Source organism: Varanus komodoensis, unplaced genomic scaffold (genome assembly GCF_004798865.1).
Source record: "Varanus komodoensis strain SLA01 unplaced genomic scaffold, ASM479886v1 scaffold9, whole genome shotgun sequence".
NCBI classification, from domain to species: Eukaryota; Metazoa; Chordata; class Lepidosauria; order Squamata; family Varanidae; genus Varanus; species Varanus komodoensis.
In genome coordinates this window covers 23466116-23490004 of record NW_025336598.1, presented here as the reverse complement: position 1 = coordinate 23490004, position 23889 = coordinate 23466116, and the positions used below count along the sequence as shown (strand labels likewise).

Below are 23889 nucleotides of genomic sequence, written 5' to 3'. Positions count from 1 at the left end.
TTCTAATATAAATGCAGTCTCCCCTAAAGCAGCTGGTCAGTTGCAATCCCACTGGGCAAACTGAATAGTTTTATCTAGCGTTATCTCAATTTTTTGTCCTTGAAAATGCAAGCAAAGCCTTAATCTATTTTCTTGAATAGACTGGCTGATACAACCCTCTTTTGGCTTTTGAGTTGTAAGTTGTAATTGTTAAGAAGGGTCCAGACACTAGACTTTTTCTGATTTTCTTCCTAGATTGCAGATTGTGGAAAGGGAGGCTATTGCATTATTAGACAGGTCAACCATCAGTGTCCACAAAGGACCTAGCCTTTACTGAACTGACATCCTCATGAAAGAATTCTTCATTCCTTCAAGAGGTTTCTGTATACCATCTAACTGGAAGTCAGATGCTCCCTGACTCAGACCATCCTCAGTGCAATAAATTCAGCATTCTCCTGTGGAACTGAAAACATAATGAGATTAGACGTGCAATCCAATCTGGATGCCCATAGTCCTCCAGACTCAGCGAATTACAGACATCCTATGCAGGATAGGAGGAATGCAAAAGTAAATGTTTCTGTGCTTCTCCTGTTCTGCAAACCAACAGGAGATTTTTGCTAAATGCACCACTTCGGGGTGGTGGGTAGGGGGAGAATGAGGCATCACCAACTTATCTCACATCATGTTGATGCCCTTCTCCTTTCCCCTCCTGGAATGCCCCAGAACACATTCTCAGGGGTTGCATTTTCCAGCCCAGAAAGCAGCTGACACAACTCTTTCTACATGGCTCCAAATGAGATAGGGAAAGGTGCTCCAACCTCAGTCCTGGCTCTGACATTGACGTGAACTTCCAAGGTCAGAGCTGGGAGTCCAGAAAGTTCTGTGACCACATAATTACAGACTTACTGTGCTTATGTTTGAAGATTTAAAAAAATGGGTTGGTAGGTTTTGGGAAAGAGAAGACAAAACATCTTTCTCTTTTTTTAGGCCTTGTCAAAAGGGCTCAGAAACTCCCCAAGCAGATGGACAGTCTAGGATAAATCAGGAGGTTAGTCCTGCCTGGTGGCAGCCTTTCAAATATTATTTTCCTAGGAAACTCATGTAGAGAAGCTATACCAGGAGAAAAAGTTATCTTCCATCTCAAGCTAGTATCACAAGATAATTCTAGTTGAATCTGCTTTTTCCTTCCATTATTTGCAGCACATCATGTTACCCACAAGGCACTTGTGTTGAAGATGTCATACATGAGAACTGGTTAATAATAGCAGTTGCTATGGTAGCTGTTCACATGTCTAAATAGGCAAGTTCATAAAAAGCTGCCTTTCTGTTTAGCCGTTCAAGTAACTGTAGTAGGAATTTTAAACACCTTCCTATGACATAGATGAACCTTTTTACAGAACACATTTATTGTATGCTTAAGATTCCATACCTACAGCAGTTCTTATGGGACCCCTTGCACCCCCCAAAGACATTGCCAAGGCAAGCCTTCCAATCTTGGACCAGCAGATGTGCAGTTGCACAAATCTGACTAGATTTTTGAAAATGAAAAATGTGCACATTTGGAGCATACCGGCACCCAAAAAAGCAGGGCAGCCAACCAGTGACAGCCCCTTCAATTTGAGGAGCTGTCAGTTTGGAAATTACTGTTTGTGACTGAGTGCAGCCAAAGCCATATATTCTGCACATTCACACACAATTAAATTACACAATCAAATTACACACCCTAGTTAGGTGTAGCCATACCTCAATAAATACCCCATTCACACTCACCATACTAGTCTTTTTCTGACACTCCCTCATCAGCAGTCTTCCGCCTTCCATCTGCACTCTTCCATCTATCCACACTCCCATCTTCCTCCTCTCCAGAGCTGAAATAGCCCCCAAGCAGTGTTCCTCCCCACAAACCCTACCCCTAGCTGAAGTCATATTCTAGCAGGCAAACACCTTTGCCCACTTTATTTGAAAGGAGACCCTCCACCTGTTCAAAGGAATGCATGAACAGATTTTCCTGTTGTACTGGAGTATGGTGGCAACTGAAGTCTGCACCCAGCACATCCTGCCGCTAGCAGTTTGTGTTAAGTTTGGCTAGGTTTGACACATCTTTGGCAGAAGCAGGGGCAAAGCTGGCCAGGCCATTGCCTGGATTGATGTCCGTCTGTAATCTTGTCGTAGAGTAAGTTTGGTCTGACCACACATGAAACAGAAGACAATTGCCAGCTTTAAATAAGGACTTTACTTAATACGATCAGGCCTCTTTGTATTACAAGTAAAGCAGGCAAAATGAAGGAGGCAAAACTGAAACCAAAATCAACACCCTAGTTCCCTACATCTATTAACCTTTTAGTGGCTTTTCAAACCAGTTATTTGAACTAAAGGCTGCTGTTTTTTTCAGCAATTCCAACATCTTGGGTAGAATGGTGGAAGGGGGGCAGAGCCAGGAACACACTATTACTTTCCGAGTGCTTAGCAAGGAAGAAGAGTGAAGCAGAGTGAGAAAGGTCTACTTGTTGTGCTGAAGGCCCTTGTGGTCTCCTGCTTTAGGGCAACATCTTCCTGAAGAGGCTGAACATGACGACTACCCAGCTGGGTAAATGAGCCACCCACCAACAACATCTCAATCTTGCCTGGATTAAGCCAATTATTTGGCCTTTGCTCAATGTATTACTGTTTCCAGGCACTAGTTCAAATATCTCCTGCCTCACATGAATTTAATAAAAAGAGGCAGAGTTCGTAGTCATTGACATTTGGGACATTTGTGTCTCTGGATTACTTCTCCCAGTGGTTTCATGTGGCTGTTAAGCTGTACAGGGAATAAAATAGATACCTTTTTTAGGACTACCTGTAGGACTTCAAGGATAGAGCTATAAACACCTACTGCCTTTTTCTAGAATCAAACATCCAAGAAGCTGGGAAGCCATTGAAATGAAATAGATGCAGTGCCCAGTCCAGAGAGACTATCTAGTAGGCTACTGTGATCTATGGGATTGAATGTTGCTGAGAGATCCAAGAGCATTAACAGCATTATATCTCCTGTGTCTTTCAGCAGAGGGCATCTCACGAGATGACCAAGGCAGTCCCCATTCTAAATCAAGGTTTAAAGCTTGATTGGAATGGATCTAGAACCTCAGTTCCCCCATCTTAGAGTGACTGGAGTTGGTGGGCAACCACCTGCCTGAACAACTAGCCTGTAGTTACTTAATTTTTCTGAATCCAGATTAGGTTTCTGCAGGAGTGGCCTAATTACTGCCTCTTTTAAAGATGCTGGTAGTACCCCTATCTCAGGCAAAGCTTACAGCCTCCTGGTTGGAATGAAAGTGAGCATGTTCTTTCAAAACAATGTTTTCGGCTGAGCTTTCCAAAGCAAAGCTAGTTTGAGAGAATCATTGTGCCTATAAATGTTCTCATAAAGACTAATCCAAGTTTGTTATGAAAAGACCAGAAGTGTTCTGGCTTTGTTTTCAAAGTCTTGCTCAAACTAGCTGCGGGCTGTTGCTGAACAGTTTTGTCAAGTGCCTTTTTTGTATCCAGACAAATGATTCAGTGGATTATGAAGGTACTGGGTAGCCCAAATGTTTTACAACCTATTAATGAAAATGTGTTGAGTGTTAGAAATATGCAGGCACTATAAATGACAATGTTTTCACCCACAGAACACTATTTTAATGTTTCCACTTATGCTCAAGTAGGCAAGCTATGGTCATAGGGGAAAAAAGATGAACTGGAAGGCAGGGAGAAGTTGCTGGCTCTTTAATTTGTTTTTACAGTGATAAATGTCAGTGCTATTTGGAGTTATGTTCTGTAGATGGAAGGATCTCCCTGATCCTGCATTCTGTCTCCCAATTGCAAGTGGGGATGAATTGTAGGCTTAGAGTGAGGTCTCTTCCAGACAAACACAATGCAGCAGACTCCATGGTATACAGTAAGTGTAATGGGGACGGTAACATAAGTAGGTCACAAACGTTCAAGACTTTTACTGGGCCTTGAATGTGAAGGTATCAGAATGACACCAGAAACTTTGGGAGAGCATTTGGAAACTGACAAATTGAAGGATTATTTTATTTGTTTATTTTAAAAGATGACTTGTGGCTTGTATAATATCATAGGCAGTGAGTGATGCAGTGAGCCTCTCTCTAGATTGGAGATTGGAAAGCTCAGATAGAAAACATCTGGAAGATGCCTTATTAGGGAATCTTGCCAATTCAGAGGGGGCTGCTTTTGATAGCCATAAGATTCCTCCCAGTGCAAATCTATGTACAGTTTAGAGAAGTTCCACTGCGTTCAATAAGGTTTACTCCACTGTGTGTTACCTCCTTTCATGGAAGATAAAGGTAGCAATGGCTACTAGTCCTAATGACTATGTGTTACCTCAAGTATTAGAGATGGTATAGTGTGTTTTAGTGGGTAAGATTGGGGGACTGGGACTCAGGCAATCTGGGTTCTAATCCCATTCAACCATGAAGCTCACTGGGTGACTTTGGGCCAGTCACAGTCACTCAGCCCAGACTACTTCACAGGGTGGTTGTTGTGAGGCCAAAATTGCAAGGAAGAGGAGAATTATGTAAGCTGCCTTGAGTTCCTTGGAGGGAAAGGGGGGATATAAATATAATAGATACATAAATAATAGCTAAATATAGTAGATAAATAGCTTGACAGTCATCTGAGAGGGAGGGTTTTTTGGAGTCCTGCACTGAACAAAAGGGTTAGACCCAATGGCCTCCTTGGGCCCTTCCAGCTCAACTAGTCTATGATTCTATGAAACAAATATATGCCTTTCAATAGCAGTTGCTGGGCAACTTGAGCAATGTGCTGTTGCACTCATGTTTTGCTTGTAATCTTCCTATGCGCATCTGCTTGGCCACTCTGAGAACAGAATGCTGGGCTACACAGGCCTTTAATCCAGTGAAACTCTTCTTATGTTCTTTTGTCTGTTCATATATTTTTTCCTAGTTCATGCTTGTCTTGCAAACTCATCTCTTTCCCCATCTTTTATTGGCTGGAGCAGCAAATATTTATTTATTTATTTATTTCCATTTATATATTGCCTACTACCCAAAGGTCTCAAGGAAGCTTACAATAAAAGTATAAATACATATTACAATAAATTAACAATAAAATACTTTATATTCAAAATTTAAAACCTTATAATAATAACTACATAACAAACAGTGGAAGGGAGGGCAGGATCTGTTATTTTAAAAGGTATTAAAAAGGAACATTTTTGCTTGGTGCCAAAACAATAATAGAGACAGTGCCAAGCAGATCTCCCTAGGGAGACTATTCCAGAAGCAGGGAGCAGCTACCAAGAAGACCTTTCTATTTGCCATCAGCACTTGACTCTAAGATATGTATTATTCAAAATTAAGCAGCTGAGGATTGGAGAATCTGAACATCTTATTTGATTGATCCTGGTTTGTTTTCATTTTTCATAGCCTGAAATTTGGTAGCAATGAGAAGCTAGGGGTACTTCAAAAGCAGAAGGTATCAATCTCCATAAGCATGCAAAAGAGAAGAGAGTGCACAAGCCTGATACTCATGCAGGGTTAATCTCATAACAGGAAATTATTAGGGCTGAATTTAAGGGAAGGCAATAATCTGTAGCATTTGGGTTTAGGAAGTGACTGCATATCTATTCAACAACATCTCCAATACATAGTGCAAAATATTCACTAGCAAAACTGACAAAGCTGATTCGCATAGCTAGCATTATATTAACATTTGTGAGGAAATTTACAAAGTAAATATCCATTTAATAAACGGTATTCACTTGATTGCTTGTGATTGTATGAATGCAAACAAATATATAATCATATCTGACTATGATAAATTATGCATGCAGTTTGCATCAATTCAGTACATGAAAATGAAAAATAAGGTGTTCAAAAGTTTGAAAAAAGGAAAATGAATGGCAAAGATGCTTCTCGGTTGTGCTTCCATTTGGTTCTGCAAACCATGATCTGTTATGTCTGGACTGGTTCTCGAATTCTATTATATTAGCAATTACATGTTTTTAAGTCTTTTTATCAAATCAATGATGGAAACAAAGTTACACGATTCTAGAATGTGTAGAACTAATGTGATGTGCTGGTTAGAGTGCCGAATTGGGAACATGGGAGATCCAGGTTCTAGTCCTCATTCAGAAGTTCACTGGGTGACAATCGCAGACTATCAGGCCAACTTATGTCACACTGTTCTTATGTTGAGGATAAAAATGGACTATATAAACTGCTTTGGATTCATTGCAAGAGGGGAAAAGGCAGGATATACATGCAGTGTATTAATATTAATAATAGGGAGCCAATAGGATGAGAGTCAGTGTAGTATAGTGGTTAAAAGTGTGGAACTGGGACTCAGACTAGCTGGGTTCATGGACCCACCTGGATGACTTTGGACCTTTCAGACTCTCAGCCCAACCTATATCATAGGGTTGTTGTGTCAAGGAGAGCAAGAGGAGAATTATGTAAGCCAGTTTGAGGTTTCTATAAGAAAAAAGCAAGATATGAATCTAATAAATTAATAAAATATTCATATTTTAAGTAAAGTATTTCATGGAATGAACTTGTGAAACAATGTCTTTTAAATAAAATATAAGAGAGAATCATGCATGCCTCGGTAGAGAAACTTTTTCATCTTCAGTTCCACAAAGCAAAGAATTTTATAGTGTATCACAATTTCCAGGAGAGTGGGGGAAGAGTTGTGACATCATCATAGTCCAACAGTCTAATACAGGGATTCCCAGCCTGGGGTTCCAGATGGCACTTCAGGGGGTACAGCAAAGATGAAGGCTGTGTCACAATTTGCCAATGTTTTTGAATCACAATGTTTTTCACTAAAAATTATCCCAATAATAAAATTATTATTATTTTGTTTGCATTTGGATTCAGTTCTCTTTTGTCAATTAAGACAAAATCTAGGAATCTCCTGAATCCATAGACAATTATGGAACATAATCAGCAAGAAAGCTGAAAAAATAGTATAAAATGGCATAGCTGACTAGCTTAGTCAGAAAAAATGGAGAAAAGCTTTCAAAAATGTGAGCCAGGCTTGGGGATGATTTAAATGCAAATAAATCATCTAAGGTGCAACTCGGGTGGCTATATAAGATTGGAAGTTGGAGTGCTGCATATTTCTGTCTTGGTCCCAGTTCTAAGCGGTCCTGGAATACTGTGGAGAAAGTTCAGTTCAAAACTTCCTCCCAGTGTAGCTTCCTGAATTCAGGAAGATGTTTACTGGGGTGAGAGACATGACTCTTTGAGTAAAGTGTGGAGATACGCTCTAATAACACTATTATAGCTCTAGAAAAGCTCTGAGTCACTTTAAAAAATTCTCATTTATTAATAGCAGGTATATATTTGAAATGGTTTAATCATAGCAGTTGTGTGTCATCCGTACAGGCACTGAAATCCAGTTCATTCTGCCTTAGAATAAGTCTTTAGTAATGATGCTTTTAAAATATTAGAAATGCAGTTTGGAGAATGTTCTATAGAGTGACCTCAAACTCTGTAATGGGGGGATTGCAGTAAGAGGGGGCCACGGATCTTATAACCTTGCACCTTGATCTGGGCAAATGTGTACACATGCTACTGCATGTTCGTTCTTCTGGAAGAATAACATCAGAATTGTCATGCTAGCCAGTATGATTCTTGAAACCGTGTTTGTTTCCAAGTCTGTCTTTAGAAGTGAAAAATCTTCTAGACAATTGTTTTAGAGGAAGGTGTTTTTGGACTGTTGTTACACAAAGATTAAAATTAAATTTTAGAGTGCAACTTTTGTGATTTTGTACTTTTCTGAATTTTGTAATGCAATGATCAGCTCAAAAGAAATATAAAAATAAGGATAAGCTATTTTTAGAAGTGTCTGTTTTGTGAGAAAATACATTCAAATATGCATTTAAATATATTTTTATGCATTTCCTGTAATGCTTTTTAAACAACACACAGATAAAAGTAGAAACAGGATGGAATGGACTTAGGAGTGAACTGTCACAGACTGGAAATAGAAATAGACTGATCTGCCCATCCCAAACTAGTACTCATGGTGTGTGTGTATATACAGAATGGAGCAAAAGTACTGATCCCTTTGTACGAACTAAAATCTCTGGAAGAAAAAAGGCAAGCAAGCTCAAGTACTCCTTAAAGGAGCACCAAGGTTGAGGTGGGGGGTGGAGGGAGAATAACTTCTCTTTGGCATTGTCATCCTCTAGTTGAACTGACCTTTTCTTTTTGGTGGTTCCCCCTTTTGACATAAATCTTTATTTTTTAAGGTGATAGATTAAGTAAGTGGCCTACAAAAGGGGTAGCAATTGGAGCAGGGAGCTGGGCCAGGAAAGTTTCTTACTATAGTGATTAGGATATCAGAGATGTTGCCATGCATGGCATACATGCAAGGGAGGAAGCTGAATGGCTGTGGGAGAAACAAGGCATGGCAAGTCACCAAGTGGGTGATCATCTGTTTGGACATAATCTGACAAGCAAGCAACCAACCCGACAAGTGGCTTCTCATCAGCATGGATCACTGTGACATGTGAACCAGTCCACTGTCACCAATATAAATCAGGTTTCAACATTACCTTAATTGGGGTTTAGCAGCTTATCTTCCCTTCTCTCTCTCTCTCTCTCTCTCTCTCTCACACACACACACACACACACACAACCCAAAGCAAAGCATTTGGTTTTGCACAGCAAATGTATTTCTGCATTGTTTCAGGCTGTGAGTCTTCCCTCGATCTGACATTTCAGAAGTCCATGGTTGCAGTGAATGAGATCTTTAAGGCCCTCCGGGATGTTTCGAGAGCTCGGACACACATGAAGCAGTTTACTTCTATACATATCCCTGGAAGCCATATTCAACAGGCAAGTTGATACGTATTTTTCTCATCAGCATTACTGTGTGTTACTCTAGCACATGACCAAAATGACATTTAGCCAATGTGATTGCTTTTATGGATGTTCTAATGCAGAATGAATTCTGCTTCACTGTAAATGTATGTATAATTGCAGGTATGCTGCAGAGGAATTGTTTAATCTGAACTACTTCTGCTGAATGATAGCAACCATAAAGTTGCCATCTATTTAACATTCCTTCTAGAAAAGCCCCACATAGGCAACTGGAAATGTATGGACTGTACATATTAAAGCCATCTGCAAGCCACTAATGTGGCACTCAAGATGACAAATTGTTGGTCTAATCCAACAGAACAGTACTTTAAGCTTGTATAGTCCAGCACTTTGATATCAACAGTGGCCAACCGCTAACCTGTTTAGAAGAAAATAGCATCTTTTTCTCTGATCCCTGCTTAGTGATGGAGTTTACTGGATGCCTTTGGGCTAGTCACTGACTCTCAACCTAACCTTCTTCACAGAGGTGTTGTATGGATAAAATGGAAAAGAGTAAGAGTATCAAAGCCATTTCATATTCCCCATAAGAGAAAAAAGGTGGGATATTAATGTAATATAGTAATAATTATAATACTAACAATTGCATTTATTTCATTTATTTATTCATTTTTATTGCCCTCTCTATCAAAACCTAATAGATACTTCATTTTAATTTCATCCATTTACTGTTTTGACATAGTTTACCATCAAAATATCTTATTTTAAATAAACTTATTTTCCTTTTTCCAATGGAACAATTGTGTTGAAGTTAAGAAGCACCCTGAGACATAATCAAGGATATAACATGCAGTTTGGAATATCCTCCCACAAAAGGAATTTGCAGCTAATGTCTGTTGCTTCTTGGCTTAATGCAAATGTACCATAGGAAATTTTAGATGGCATATCGACATTTTCTTTGTGACTGTATAGAAGACTGTATTTGACATTGCAATCTTCTTGAAATGAAAAAGTGTCAATCTAATGACCATAATTGCTTTAGAAAATCAGTTTTTCCCTCAAGTTATTTATTTATTTATTTATTGGATTTTTATCCCGCATCATTAGCCAAAAGGCTTGCTGAGCAGGAGCGCTTAACTTCTCATTTGCACTTAGCTTTAACTGCTTAAGTTCTTGTTGTCTTTCTTTTTTTGTATTGTAGGTATGTGTCACTTCCATTTAACATTTCCGCAGTATGATTCTTACATGATTTGTCTAAGAAAACTAGAGAGTGACTTTCTTGAAATACAGTAGCAAAAGGATGTCACCTGCCACCAATGGAACACATTAGTTAACTTGATATGCTGCATTGCTTGTCACTGAAAATATGGTACTTCATGCTTATTGCTTTAGGATTATTGTAATTTTACACATGTAGGAAGCTCTGTAGACTGCGTAAGTGCAGACTTTTCACTAAACATTTTCTTCAGAAGTTGTGCCTTGTTTATTTCAAATACAGTGTGACCATATCCTGGGATCTGCTGTACTTCCAGTACAGGTTTACATAAAAGATGTAATGTCCCTTTTGCCGGGCTGTGCTGATAACGTCATGAGCATATATGCCAGCACAGATTTTTTTTTAAAGCATTGGCATACCACTGTGCCAATGTAGAACTTTCCAAAGAAAAGTTTTCAGCTCTTTTAATGCATTTGCATTAATGATTAATTTAGTACACTGAAATATGATCACAAAAGGACATTTAAAAAGCTATTTGAAGCCATCAATAAAACCAAATCATTTTTGTTATTTCTTGCTATTGCTAAAAATATTGCTATTTTTAAAGCTAAAGAATTTATCTTTTTAAAACTTTTAAATATTTTTTCTGATTTCCTGATATTTTGTTGTACTTTTATCATCTGTTTTTATGGACTGTGTAAACTCCCTGGAGTGCTTGAGCTGTGTGGCAGTATAGAAACTGACTAAATAAAATATTTATATTCAGGGTTTTCAGATTAGCACCATTCAAACTGAGAGAAGATGCCACACCTGTGAACACACCATTGCCTGTGAGCACACTTGGCTGCATATTCAGCACATGGAGAAGGCCCTACACAATATGCATGTAGAGCTCTTCTTTTAATGTGTGTGGAGTTGTCTGAACTCCCCTCCCCAATCCTGGCAAATATGACCAGAACAGGATACCAAGGGTATCGGAGGCCACAGGTGGCAGATGAGCCATAGTGATAGCATAGTGAGAGAGGAATGCTGGTCAGGAGGGAGTTGACCCCCATATAATTTGGAAGTGTAAGATCGAGCTCCTCATGCTGAAGAAATGCTCAGTACTGGATCTAAGGACTTAATCTCTGTTGGCTCTACAGCTTTTCATTTCTCACCAGAGGTTGGTTACCCTTGAAGTTAGCATCCTATGCTGAATTATAGTCACTGGCATTACTGCAGTGATATATTGGTCTGTCAGTGGTAGTTCTCTGCATAATATCCACAGGAACCAAGCTGTCTCCAATGTTGCACAAGGCTGGAACCACATGAATTAATTCTCCTGACCAGTTGACTTTTGGCAAAGACAGGCAGGCAAATATAGGCAGAGGGAAGTACTTCTTGGGTCTCTGCTCTTTTTGTGCAGTTTTTTTCCCTGCCTTTAAATTCCATTCACATTCCAATAGCTATTTTCAGAGAAGCTCAACATTTGTACTTTTTGCAGAGCCACCCAATAGGAATGACTTCATTGACAGATTGGACAGACTAATTTAAATCACTAAATAGACAAAGATTGGAAATGTTTCCCAAGCATAAGCAGCAAGCCAAACAGAATGGCTTGGTATGCACATAATGGCCAACAAGCGCTTTGCATCTGGTTTAGAAAGCAACCCAGGGGGAAAAAATGGAATTTTCAATGCTTCTTGATGAAAGGTTCCTAGTACTAGCAAATAAAAGACATTGCTAGTCTGTTTTTCCCTACTTAAGGTTTTTTGTGCTAAAAATACAAATGAAAGAGTCAATGGGAAGACATAGGGGGATTAGGAAAGAAAGGCAATGTTGACTGGACCTCTGTAAAATTTCATGAATGAGACAGGGTGATTTCACTATAAACGCTTATCTGGAAGTGCCAGTTGTGCTCATTGTCATATAAATAGGCTTCCTTGACCTGATCCTGTCAATCAGTGAGCAGGATCAATCAACCATGCTGACTCTCAGCCAATTCTGCTTTGCTAAGTGTTGTTCACTGTGGCATGCAAACCCAGAACACTGGGTTGTTGAGTGGGAACAACCCAAAAATTTAACCTGTTTTCTGTTGCTGTTACATTATACTTCTGGGATGTTTACTTCTTAAAAGCCCAGAGTGTTGTTGACACATCAGTGGGGTATTCCTGGATTGTTTCCTAAACCAGATGCAAAGCAGAAGTACTAAGTGGGTGAGAGGCCACATGCTCCCATATAGCCTCAATAACCTATGGTTTATTTATAACAATCCATGGATTGTTGTTGGTGTGAACCAGATGGATAGCTTGCTTCAAGCTAAGAACACAGTAATCACCATCTACTGTGTACTTCATCTCTCCCCACTCCAACATCTTCCAGCATGTAAGACACTACAGCAAACAAAGCACAATCCACTTCTGTCAGCTGGGTGCTCTTGTCATTTATCTTTTTATTTTTAGTAGTTATTACATTGACTCTTGCAGTGAATTCCACAAGTGCGTTGCACATAATGAAATCACTTACATGCTTACTTCAAGGTGTTCTTTTTTTAGGCCTCTTATAAACCATTACTGAAGCAAGTGGTGGAGGAGATATATAATCCAGATCGACCTGACCCTGTTGATATTGAACATATGTCTTCTGGACTCACAGATCTCCTCAAAACAGGATTCAGCATGTTTATGAAGGTGAATCTGCTATTCAAATGTTCATAAATGTATCTTAACAACATTTTATGCAGACATTTTGGTAAGAAGATTCCAGTTCCTTTTACCTTGCACATTTTTATCCTGTAGCTGAGGCTCTGCATTGTTAGATGATATGAGAAATCCAGGTGACAGTGTGTAACATAGCAATCCTGTTTCATATAGAGAAGTCTCAGTGGTGGGTGAAAGGAGATATGCTGATAGAACAACCTCCATATCCTATGCCCTGCTGTTCCACTGTGAGCTGGGTGGGGAGTGCATTTTTTTTCATTTCCCCCCTCTCATTGACTATGTCAGTAAAATAGGGGTTGTGCTACTGAATTTTTTCCCCTAGAAAAACTCTGCTGGAGCATTATTACACAGTAAGTGTCATTCTACAGTCTATGTCTATTTCTTTCCATGAGCATAGAAAAATCAGAGGAGATGCCTGGGTTTGTTTGGCTCTTTTGCAATTTTGAGAAAAATTGGGAAGAACTCATTCTTTTGTGGATAGATGCATTATGTGCAGTGATGAGCAAATCTATGTTAATTGCAAAACAGTTCTCTAGCAAAGAGTTGGAGGAGGTCCATACAATTTAAAATCCAGGCATGGTAGCCTTTTGTTGATTTTACTGTGGTTTATACCTATGGATGCAAAAGCTAGAGTAAAGAATGAGAGTAAAGAAGAGTCCTCCTGCTTTTGCCCAAACAGTGTGTGTGTGTGTATAAACACTGCTTTCTCTTCTCTACCAAAATGAAGTCCTAGACAAGCATTGTACATATTCCCTTCCATCACATTACATGACCATATCCCTGGCAGTGGAGATCAGCATGTATACATTAGCCCTAAGTGCATGTGGAATAGGGGTTTGGAGAACTGCCTTGCCTGAAGGAATACCCTTGTTTTCCCTCAACAAACTTAAGGAATTGATGGGCATCTCAAGTGTTCTCAGATTATGGGATTGGCCTCCCCAGGTACCCACCATATTTCATGGTGTGACTTGGTGAAATGACTTTGAGGAAAGATGGACCAGCATCACATTCCAAATATTTGTTATGCTGTCCCCATTCATGAGGAAGTACATGCATAAAAAAGAAAGGTAACTCCATTTTTATTTCTGCACAAGTTTCTATTTATTTCCCTTTGCAAACTGAGAAGATAATCTGCTTAGATACTTGATCTGCAGATTATCAGCAATGCATTCATGTTCATAAAGTATATGCTTCACTTGTAATTTAGTGTCTCATATATTTCAATGTCTCCCATGCACCCTGACTTCATAATTTTCCAAAATCCTACTAAGGGAACTATATACTTTACGTTCTTCTGCACTTATTATTTCTTTGTTTTTGAAATGGAAAGCTCTGCCATGATTGGCCTATTTTAGGGTGTAAGCGCTCTGGTATGCTAAATCCAAATTTTTGTGTCTTGGTCCCTCACAATTTTGAGATTTGGTGAAATATTGGAAAGAAAATAGAAATATATGCTGAATGCTAATACTGGCACAGCCCCATAGCCTTCTCTAAAAATGAGGAGTGAAAACATTAGGATAAATGTACGGAGAGTTTGCACACAATCTTGGTTTATTTTGGCCTGTTTTTCTAAAGAAAAGTATTAATAGCCCTTTCCACCTCTATACAACTGGCTTCACTGCATTTCAACTCTACTTCCACTGCTAGGATGGACATGAATTTACTCCCATGGTACTTTCAGCTGAAAGGGAAGTCAGAAGGCATTGTGCAGCTATGCCATCTTTTTCATTAATGGATATTCTGCAGAAAAAAGAAGAAACAGGAGGAAATACTGAAGGATTATGAATGGAAGACAACAATATCTGAATTCCAAAAATTCCATGAACAAGGCAGGGAAATGTCATGATAAAAACCTTTATCATGGAAGCACCCACAATAGGTGTACAGATTGATTCTTCAGATGTACCGCAACTAAATCTTGGCATTCAGACCAGATTCTAAAGAAACAGTAGGAAAACAGAGGTGGGTCACAAACTGAAACCAACATCTAAATACCCTGTCTGATTCTGTGAACAAGAAAGGCCAGTGGCTGGATAAAAACCTCATCTGGCAACACCCAGAGCTGATTGGCAGAATTACCCCATGCACCTTTGCTGATAGGTGGATAATCCACATAAACCTGGGCATGAGTGTCTCTCACCCAGAGTTCTAATTCTGCAGGGATATTTTCAGTTTTAAAGTCAAAGGTGAATCATTGGTCCAATACAAGAATCAAGGTAGCCTCATCCTTCCACTTCCAAGATCCTTACATTTGGTTCCCACTGCTGAAAATAGTCAAAGTCTGAGTAGTTTACTATTTGCCTGCTTCACAGGCCTTAACATTGCCCAGCCAAGTGCCCACCTCCAGATCTGCTGGACTGCAACCACTACCATTCCTTGCCCCCATGGCCAACAGAAGTCTTAAGTGAGAAAGCAAAAGATGGAAACTGGTGGGGGCAAGTGAAGTGCAAAAGAGGATGACATTAGCTTTCTTCACTGTATATTTTTAAACACCTCTTCTAGCAAATACTTGAAGCACTATTCAATTTTTCTAAAGGTTAAAGCTTTTAAAAACAAGCACAGAAGGTAGAGAGCTATGCAATGAAATGAAAACAGTAGTGATGGTGTTAAAATGACAGAATAGCTCTCTTAAAATAGCTTTCCTCTGAAGCAGGGAAAAAATCAAGGATAACAAGCCATTTATTATACATGCAATGAACATATTCCCATGTTTCAGCAAATTGTGACTCAGTTTTCTTAACACCTTGCAATCCTTAGATGTCAGGACACATCTCCTCTGGAACCAGAGCACATTCAGATATACAGGAATATTTCCCACCTTCATAATCAATTGACTTCTTGATTCACCCGAAGGAGTAGAAGGCAGAGGTGGCATTGCTATTCACAGAGATGTCCTGCTGTGTCCTCTATGCTCCTTTTCTCTTTGTTTTCTTTCCTACTTATTCCAGATAATGTAACCATAATTGTTTTATTTGGGACTTTAAAAATGATTTAGGCTGGTGACAGTTCCAGGCTGGGAGACCCGGGAACCATTCTTTTCCATGATGCCAAAAATAATGGAATCAGGAGACACTTCAAAAGTGTGTGGGTGAGGGAGAGACTATTCTGTGAGGACTGTATTAATGCACTCTTTGATGTCTGCTAATTAATTAGAAGGCACCCTGAGAACATACAAGGACAGCCAAATAATTTGTCAGGGAGAATATGAATAAGAGTTTAACTTAGAGTTGCTGCAGAGTTGTTGCACACAGTTCTCAGTTTATTCAGGTATAAGGTATGTTAACAACATTTCTATTTTAATTTTTAAGTCTTGATATCATTGATACTTCACAGGATTAGGAGCTGAGTTTCCAAATGTAGCCGCATTTTAGTTACAAAATTGTAGTGGAAAACAGTTTGCTGTGCCACACATATAGTTTGCCTTTAGTGGGACCTTATCAGAGACTAAGGCTGCATTAGCACCGAAGTGGGTAGCCACCCAGTTACTATATCCTAGACAAATGCTATCCCAAATCTTTCTCACTTCCATTTATGAGATAAGCTTGTTGTGGGATCCTTCCATTCCTTTTACTCTGCTGTCTGTGCCCATTTTCCTTGTTAAATGATGTTCTGCCCTTCTTTTCGAATGGATATATTTTCCTCATCACCACAAACCCAGCTTGGTTAATTAGATTCTCATTCATGAATACTAAAGCTGCATATCTTGTGGAACAAGCTCTGTCCAGAGAAGTAACAAGCAAGCAAATCTTCATGTAACTCCCAAAGGACAGTACAATTTTCACTTTGGCAACCACACTGAGGTGATAAAACAATGCAAGAGACATTAGTGGCACGAAGAATCGATGAAGAAAGACAAATATGTTGTAAACAGTGTAAATCAAACCACACACAATGTAATTAGGAAAACTTGCAGTCATAGACAGTATTCAAGCTCAAATAAATGTATATTGTTCAAGAGTACATGAACAACCTGACTTTGGGAAAGAAATTCTACCTATAAACAATCTTTCATCTTTATATAAAATATCCCCAAGGGATACTATGTAAATCATGTTCTTTAGCACTAACGGAAATTCCATTATTTTGCTCTGCCACATGTTTTGTTGCTTAACTAATTTTCTAGCCGGTCATTCTTCCCCATCCCTTGCCATCTCTGTTTCAGATAATTGGATCTCAAATCCAATTATCTGAAACAGAGGTGAAAACATATGAATTCCCCCCACACAGCCATGCTGGAAGAGAAATGGTGAGATGGCCAGCCCAAACTATAATTTAGTGTCATATTCAAACCAGCCCAATGTCAGCAGATGGAGTTGCTCCTGTAAATTATTCCATAGAGGTTGGAGAAACTGAATTCTCTAAAATTCCTTTTCTTACCCAGTTTAAAGTTACAGAATTAGTTTCCATAAGTAAGTCATGAAATATTAAGGAATTTGCTGCTGTCATTGGGTATGCCAACTAGGGCTGATAGAGAGCCAGTGTGGTGTAGTGGTTAAGAGCATGGGACTGGGACTCAGACAACCTGGGTTCTAGTCCCCGCTCAGCCATGGAGCCAACTGGGTGACTTTGGGCCAGTCACAGACTCTCAGCCCAGCCTACCTCACAGGGTTGTTGTTGTGGGGATAAGATGGAGGAGGAGAATGATGTAAGCTGCCTTGAGCCCTTTGTAGGAAAAAGGCAGGATATCAATAAAAAAAAATTGTAGGTAACTTTGGAAGGCCAAAAGTTTCCACCCCTGTTTTAAAACATCAAACTAGAAAAATGATACAGGTTGCAATCCTGTACACATTTGCATGAGAGAATGGGCAAACATAAATGAGGTTGTGGGTATATTCTCAGTGCTCAGTACTAATGATAAAGATGAGTTTCCAATGGTACGTGCAGCATGGTTGTTGGAAATAGAATTTTGAACTAGGTGGGCCTTGGTCTGATCTAGCAAGGTTGTTTCTATGAAGAAGAAACTCCATAGCTGCACTTTCATATCAAACACTGCAATATATTTTAATCATTTCTTGTATTCCTATTCTGTATTTCTGTGAAAAAGCAAATCTTACTGCACAGACTTCATACACATACACGCAATAAGTCTGGTGGTGATTCTAAAATAAAGAGGGGAAGGCCAGAGCACTACGCTTACAAATTGAGAAATTACATTTATTATGAAACACATCATACTGAAGAAACTGATGTGATAACATAAAGGGAAAGGATAGAAACTCCAAAAAACCCAATCTCATTCTGTTGCAACCTCAACTATGATATCGGGTTTACAAAAGCTTGCCATTAAGAATTCAGTTTCAGTGTTTTAGCCTTGAATTTTGCTACATTTAGCCACATGGCACAACTATCTTCAAAAAATAAATCTTTATGTAATTGGACTGACTGTATTAAAAATGCCCCCTAGTATATCTCAGGCCATCACACAGTTAACTGTACCCTTCCAAGAAAAGAAAGAAAGAAACAATATACACACTTAGCATTTTTTAAAAAATGAAAATTCCACAAACCTCTTTCATGGTAGTTTTTGTTGAAAACTTGCATGCCTAAGCAGCCAGTATTTTAATATGCATTTCTGGAATTCATAATATAACTTTCAGAGCTTTGAAAAGGGAGAACACATGCACACAGAATGTTTAGCTGCAAGCTTCTTTTTTCACTTAAGGAAAGTATTTCTTGAGACATTCTCACTGCTAGTATCACGAAAGCATCTGCCACCCAGGTAGTACCATGAGTTTTCTTGAATATGCATTAGGTTGTTGTTGCTGTTGCTAGTCGTGAAGTCGGATCTGACCCATCGCAACCCCATGGACAACATTCCCTTAGGCCTTCTTGTCCACCACCATCCCCCGGAGACCACTTAAGTTCACACCAACTGCTTCATTGACTCCATCTAGCCACCTCATCCTCTGCCATCCTCTTCTTCTTTTGCCGTCAATTTTTCCCAGCATTAGGGTCTTCTCCAGTGAGTCCTCCCTTCTCATTAGGTGGCCAAAGTATTTGAGTTTCATCTTCAGTATCTGGCCTTCTAAAGAGGGTTCAGGGTTGATCTTCTCTAAGACTGACTGGTTTGATCTCCTTGCAGTCCAAGGGACTCTCAGGAGTCTCCTCCAGCACCACAATTCAAAGGCTTTAATTCTTCAGCACTCAGCCATCCTTATGGTCCAGCTTTCACAGCCATACATTGCAACTGGGAAAATCATAGCCTTGAGTATACACACTTTTGTTGGCAGGGTGATGTCTCTGCTTTTTAGTATGCTGGCTAGATTTGCCATAGCTTTCCTCCCAAGGAGCAAGCATCTTTTAATTTCTTGACTGCAGACACTGTCTGCGGTGATCTTGGAGCCCAAGAAAATAAAATCTGTCACTACCTCCATTTCTTCCCCATCTATTTGCCAGGAAGTGATAGGACCGGATGCCATGATCTTAGTTTTCTTAATGTTGAGTTTCAAGCCAATTTTTGCGCTCTCCTCTTTCACCTGCATCAAGAGGCTCTTTAGTTCCTCTTCACTTTCTGCCATTAGAGTGGTATCATCTGCATATCTGAGGTTGTTGATATTTCTCCCAGCAGTCTTAATTCCAACTTATGATTTAACTAGCCCAGCCTTTCACATGAGGTGCTCTTCATATAAGTCAAATAGGCAGGGTTTCAGTTGCTACCTCTTGTACAATGTTGCAAGCCTCCATCCATAGTTCTTCAGGCATTCTGTCTATCAGATCTAATTCTTTAAATCTATTTGTCACTTCTTATATATATTCATCAAGAATATGGTTTTGGTCATACCTGGGTGGCCTAGTGCTTTTCCCTACTTTCTTCAATTTAAGCCTAAATTTTGCAACAGGAAGCTCATGATGTGAGCCACAGTCAGTTCCTGGTCTTGTTTTTACTGACTGTATAGAGCTTCTCCATCTTTGGCTGCTGAGCACATAGTCAATCTGATTTCTGTGTTGACCATCTGGTGATGTCCATGTGTAGAGTCATCTCTTGGGTTGTTGGAAAAGAGTGTTTGCTATGACCAGCATATTCTCTTATCAAAATTCTGCCAGCCTTTTCCCTGCTTCATTTTGTACTGCAAGGCCAAACTTGCCTGTTATTCCAGTTATCTTTTGGCTTCCTACTTTAGCATTCCAATCCCCCATGACATCATTTTTGGTGTTATTTCTAGAAGTGTTGTAGGCCTTCATAGAACCAGTCAACTTCAGGCTCTTCAGCATCAGTGGTTGGGGCATAGACTTGGACTACTATGATGTTGAATGGTTTGCCTTGGATTCTAACTGAGATCATTCTGCCATTTTGGAGATTGTATCCCAAAATGTATCCTACTCTTTTATTGACTATGAAGGCTACTCCATTTCTTCTGAGGGATTCTTACCCACAGTAGTATATCTGATTGTCATCTGAATTAAATTCCCCTATTCCTGTCCATTTTAGTTCGCTGATTCCCAAGATGTCGATGTTCAGTCTTGTCATCTCTTGTTTGACCACATCCAGCTTGCCTTGATTCATGGATCTTACATTCCAGGTTCCTATGGAGTATAGATCTTTACAGCATTGGACTTTCCTTTCACCACCAGATGCATCTGCAACTGAATGTCCTTTCGGCTTTGACCCAGTCACTTCATTCTTTCTGGCGCTACTAGTACTAGCCCTCTGCTCTTCCCCAGTAGCATATTGGACACCTTCCGACTTGAGGGGCTCATCTTCTGGCATCATATCTTTTTGCCTTTTGGTACTGTCCATGGGGTTTTCATGGCAATGATACTGGAGTGTGTTTCGATTTCCTTCTCCAGTGGATCACATTTTGTCAGAGCTCTTTGCTATGACCTGTCCATCTTGGGTGTGCCTGCACGGCATAGCTCATAGTTCATTGCTATACAAGCCCCTTCACCACGGCAAGCAGTGATCCATAAAGGGGATCACCTATGCATTAGGTAGCCTTCTAATAATGTAAACATGAGGGTTACAGCACAGTCCTAAACATAGCTACTCAGAAAAACTGCATACAGAGTTGCCACTTTAATCACCTACTAATGTTCGTATGAGACACAAGCATTGTTCAGAGGTTGATATACTTCTTGACGTATAAGCAAGACATCTACAAATAATAATGCTACAACTGTTCCCCATAGAGTTGTATGTAATTTAGTCAAATAGCAAGTCTAGAGTCTTTTTAGTTCCTTTTTGGTTAGGTCTATTAAGAATAAAACTTATTTAAAAAAAGCAAGTCTACAGTCTTTGTTAGATTGCAAAGTAATTTGATTTCTTTTCACTATAAAAGAAAAAGCAACACACATACCCATACACACTGCTCCTTCAAGACATATTTTCATGTCATTTTCATAGCATGTTAATATAGAACATATATGCCTAGATGATGTTTGTGTACACATTTAGAAGGTAGTAAGTCCCATTAAACTATGACCTGTTTCTGAGTAAACATACATAGCATGTAAATTTGTACCTGAGTTAGTATGCAAGCTCAGAAAGATCTCTGAAGTAAAGTAGATCAGATTTTTGATCCAATCAAAAGATAACAGCTGAGTTCACATGACATGAAAAGGTTGATAAGCCACAATGTCTTGCTCGCCACCTTTGTGCATGCTAGGTCATTTCCCTAATCACCCTCAGCAGGCATAGCTTGTTATTACATGTGAACTTAGCAGGGGTGGGTAGCTGGACTGGTTAACACATCCCTCAGCAATCTTGCAACAGACTGTGGGGTCTGGTCAATCATACCATGGCTTATGAACCCCCCACATGTGAGTAAAAATGGTCATTGACCTCATGTGTATATTTCAGTGGGAATGGAATTTGCAAGTATTATCCTAGATGAAAATGCCTCCTGGTCTTAAAAACTCTATACTATATAGCAGTACTGAGTCTATAGCAGGCTTTCCTAATTTGGATTTCAGTTCCCTTCAGCCCCAGTCTGTATGACCAATGGGCAGCAATGCTAGGAATTGCAGTTCAACAATATCTCAAGGGAAGGGCACCTGGCATGATGAATGCTAATCCAGAGGAAAATGTTTACAAGTCATTTGTAAATGACTTGAGAGGCAGTGTGGTGCAGTGGTTAAGAGCATGGGACTGGGACTCAGACGATCTGGGTTCTAGTCCCCACTCAGCCATGGAGCCAACTGGGTGACTTTGGGCCAGTCACAGACTCTTAGCCCAACCTACCTCACAGGGTTGTTGTTGTGAGGATAAGATGGAGGAGGAGAGATATAAAGATATAAGCTACCTTAAGCCCTTTGTAGGAAAAAGGCAGGATATAAATTGAAAAATAAATATAATTAATTAATTAATTAAAATGGAACTTCTGCAGCCAGATACTGGAGATCTATTTACATGGAAATGTAAACATTTGAACTTTACAAAAAATATTGCATAGAAAGTACTAGAAAATTGTTAACTGCCCAGACAGCATCCACTATTGGGTGGTACAAAAATGAAATAAATAAATAAGATATAGCACTACAAGCACTCATTAAGACACATTTGGGTTGGTGAAGACTACTTTAGGAAAACACATAGGAATTTATTTGGGCATTTATTTACCAACTTCCATTCAAAACCTACTTGCAAAATACTGGCAGAAAAGATAATTACCTCCAATTAATGGGCACATTGTGTGAATGAGTAAGCACAGACAGTAGTAAATGTAGAAGTGTACACTTTCGTAAAGGCAGGATCTACTCAAGAGATTCCGAACGATAGCGTCTTTTCGTTATGAACTGGAATACAGTTCTGCCAGATGAAACTGTTAGTGTAGTTGTCATCATATAATGCTGAGTGTATGATAACTGATTTTGATCTTGGGGTTTTTGTTTTTGTTTTTGGGTTGTTTTTGTTTTGTTTTGTTTTTGGCATTACATTTATATCCCATCTTGTTTCCTTTTTCAAAGAACTCAAGGTGACTTGCATCATTCTCTTCCTCTTCTCAATCTTATCCTTGCAGCAGCAACCCTGTGAGATAGGTGTAACTGAGAATTTGTGACTGGCCCAAAGCCACCCCATGAGCTACTATATCACACTGCACTTTATTGCATTTTTCCATTAAATATTTTTCATTCCTAAATTTGCTGAAATGAATTTGTACATCTTTTTGGACTTTATGGTGCACAAACTGAAGCTAGCTCTGTAAAGGACGAAAGATGTGTTGTGGACCAAAATGTTCTGTCCTCATGGTTGCATGGAGCAAAAACTTTAAAACTATGGGTATGTCCAAATGAGGGGTTCCTAGCAATAACAGTCCAAAGGCTCTGCTGCTACCCTCCTTAATGGACTTTTGTGCTAAGAAAACAGATGGAAGAACCAGTAGAAAGACACAGGGGGATTACGAATGGACAGTGATGTTGTCTGGACCCTTAAAAATCCTACACAGCAAGTCGATTGCACAAGTCCTCATCTGGAAGTGTTCATTGTAAGTGAGGCCAGCTAAAAATGCTGACCTTGTCTTCTGAGGACTTCTAGTGGGAAAGAGGTCAGATTGTTGAACTTCCCTTATTCCTCTTTTTGTTACCAAAGCAGCTCTTGTTTTAAAACAATAATGCATATTTTGCAGAAAACTTTCACCAAATCCATGCAGTTTACTTATCCAGATCTGGATTGGAGCCGGTCCTGATGGCAGACATCAATTATTTTAGAACTGGAAGCTTCTCAGTTCTTGTTCACTGTCATAGTTCACTGTGTTAATTATGATAGTTGAGAAAAAAGGGGCCAAGGTGCATGTAAGCATCGTTAGCAACCTTGAGTGCCAAATGTTGATGGACAGGCCGAATATCAAGTACAGCAGCTGGCCATGTTGCTCTAGAGCAAAGCTAGGCAACTGGGAGCCCCCACATTTTTGGCATTACAGGTCCCATGAGAACAGAAGCCTGCTGAATCAGATCAAAGCCTGTGCGGAAAAAGTTTGGTTCTTGCTGGAACAAACAGTTAAGGCTTTTAGTCTGTATAGTTTTTTCCAGTGCAAGTGGGACAGGAGAGGCAGGGAGAGAGAAGATGATTGCCACTGGTACTGGTCTTCTGCAACTTTTAGCCCTCCTGTGTTTTTCCACAAATTGTTACATCCTTTTCTTACCACAGATCATCTTTTAGAGAAAACAAGATAGGATTGACTCTGCAGTGCCTTCTGATGGTTACTAGTAGGAGCCCATCATCTGGAAG

The 23889-nt window shown here is 39.5% G+C and overlaps 1 protein-coding gene across 1 annotated transcript in view; it reads left to right on the top strand.

Moving 5' to 3' along the window:
- The window catches only part of SCFD2 (sec1 family domain containing 2), a 179999-nt gene that overhangs the window by 143667 nt on the left and 12443 nt on the right, over positions 1 to 23889 (top strand). The window contains exons 6-7 of the mRNA XM_044417834.1: positions 8683 to 8828; positions 12561 to 12695. Of these exons, the coding sequence (XP_044273769.1) occupies positions 8683 to 8828; positions 12561 to 12695 (281 nt within the window). The remainder of the gene's footprint in view (positions 1 to 8682; positions 8829 to 12560; positions 12696 to 23889) is intronic.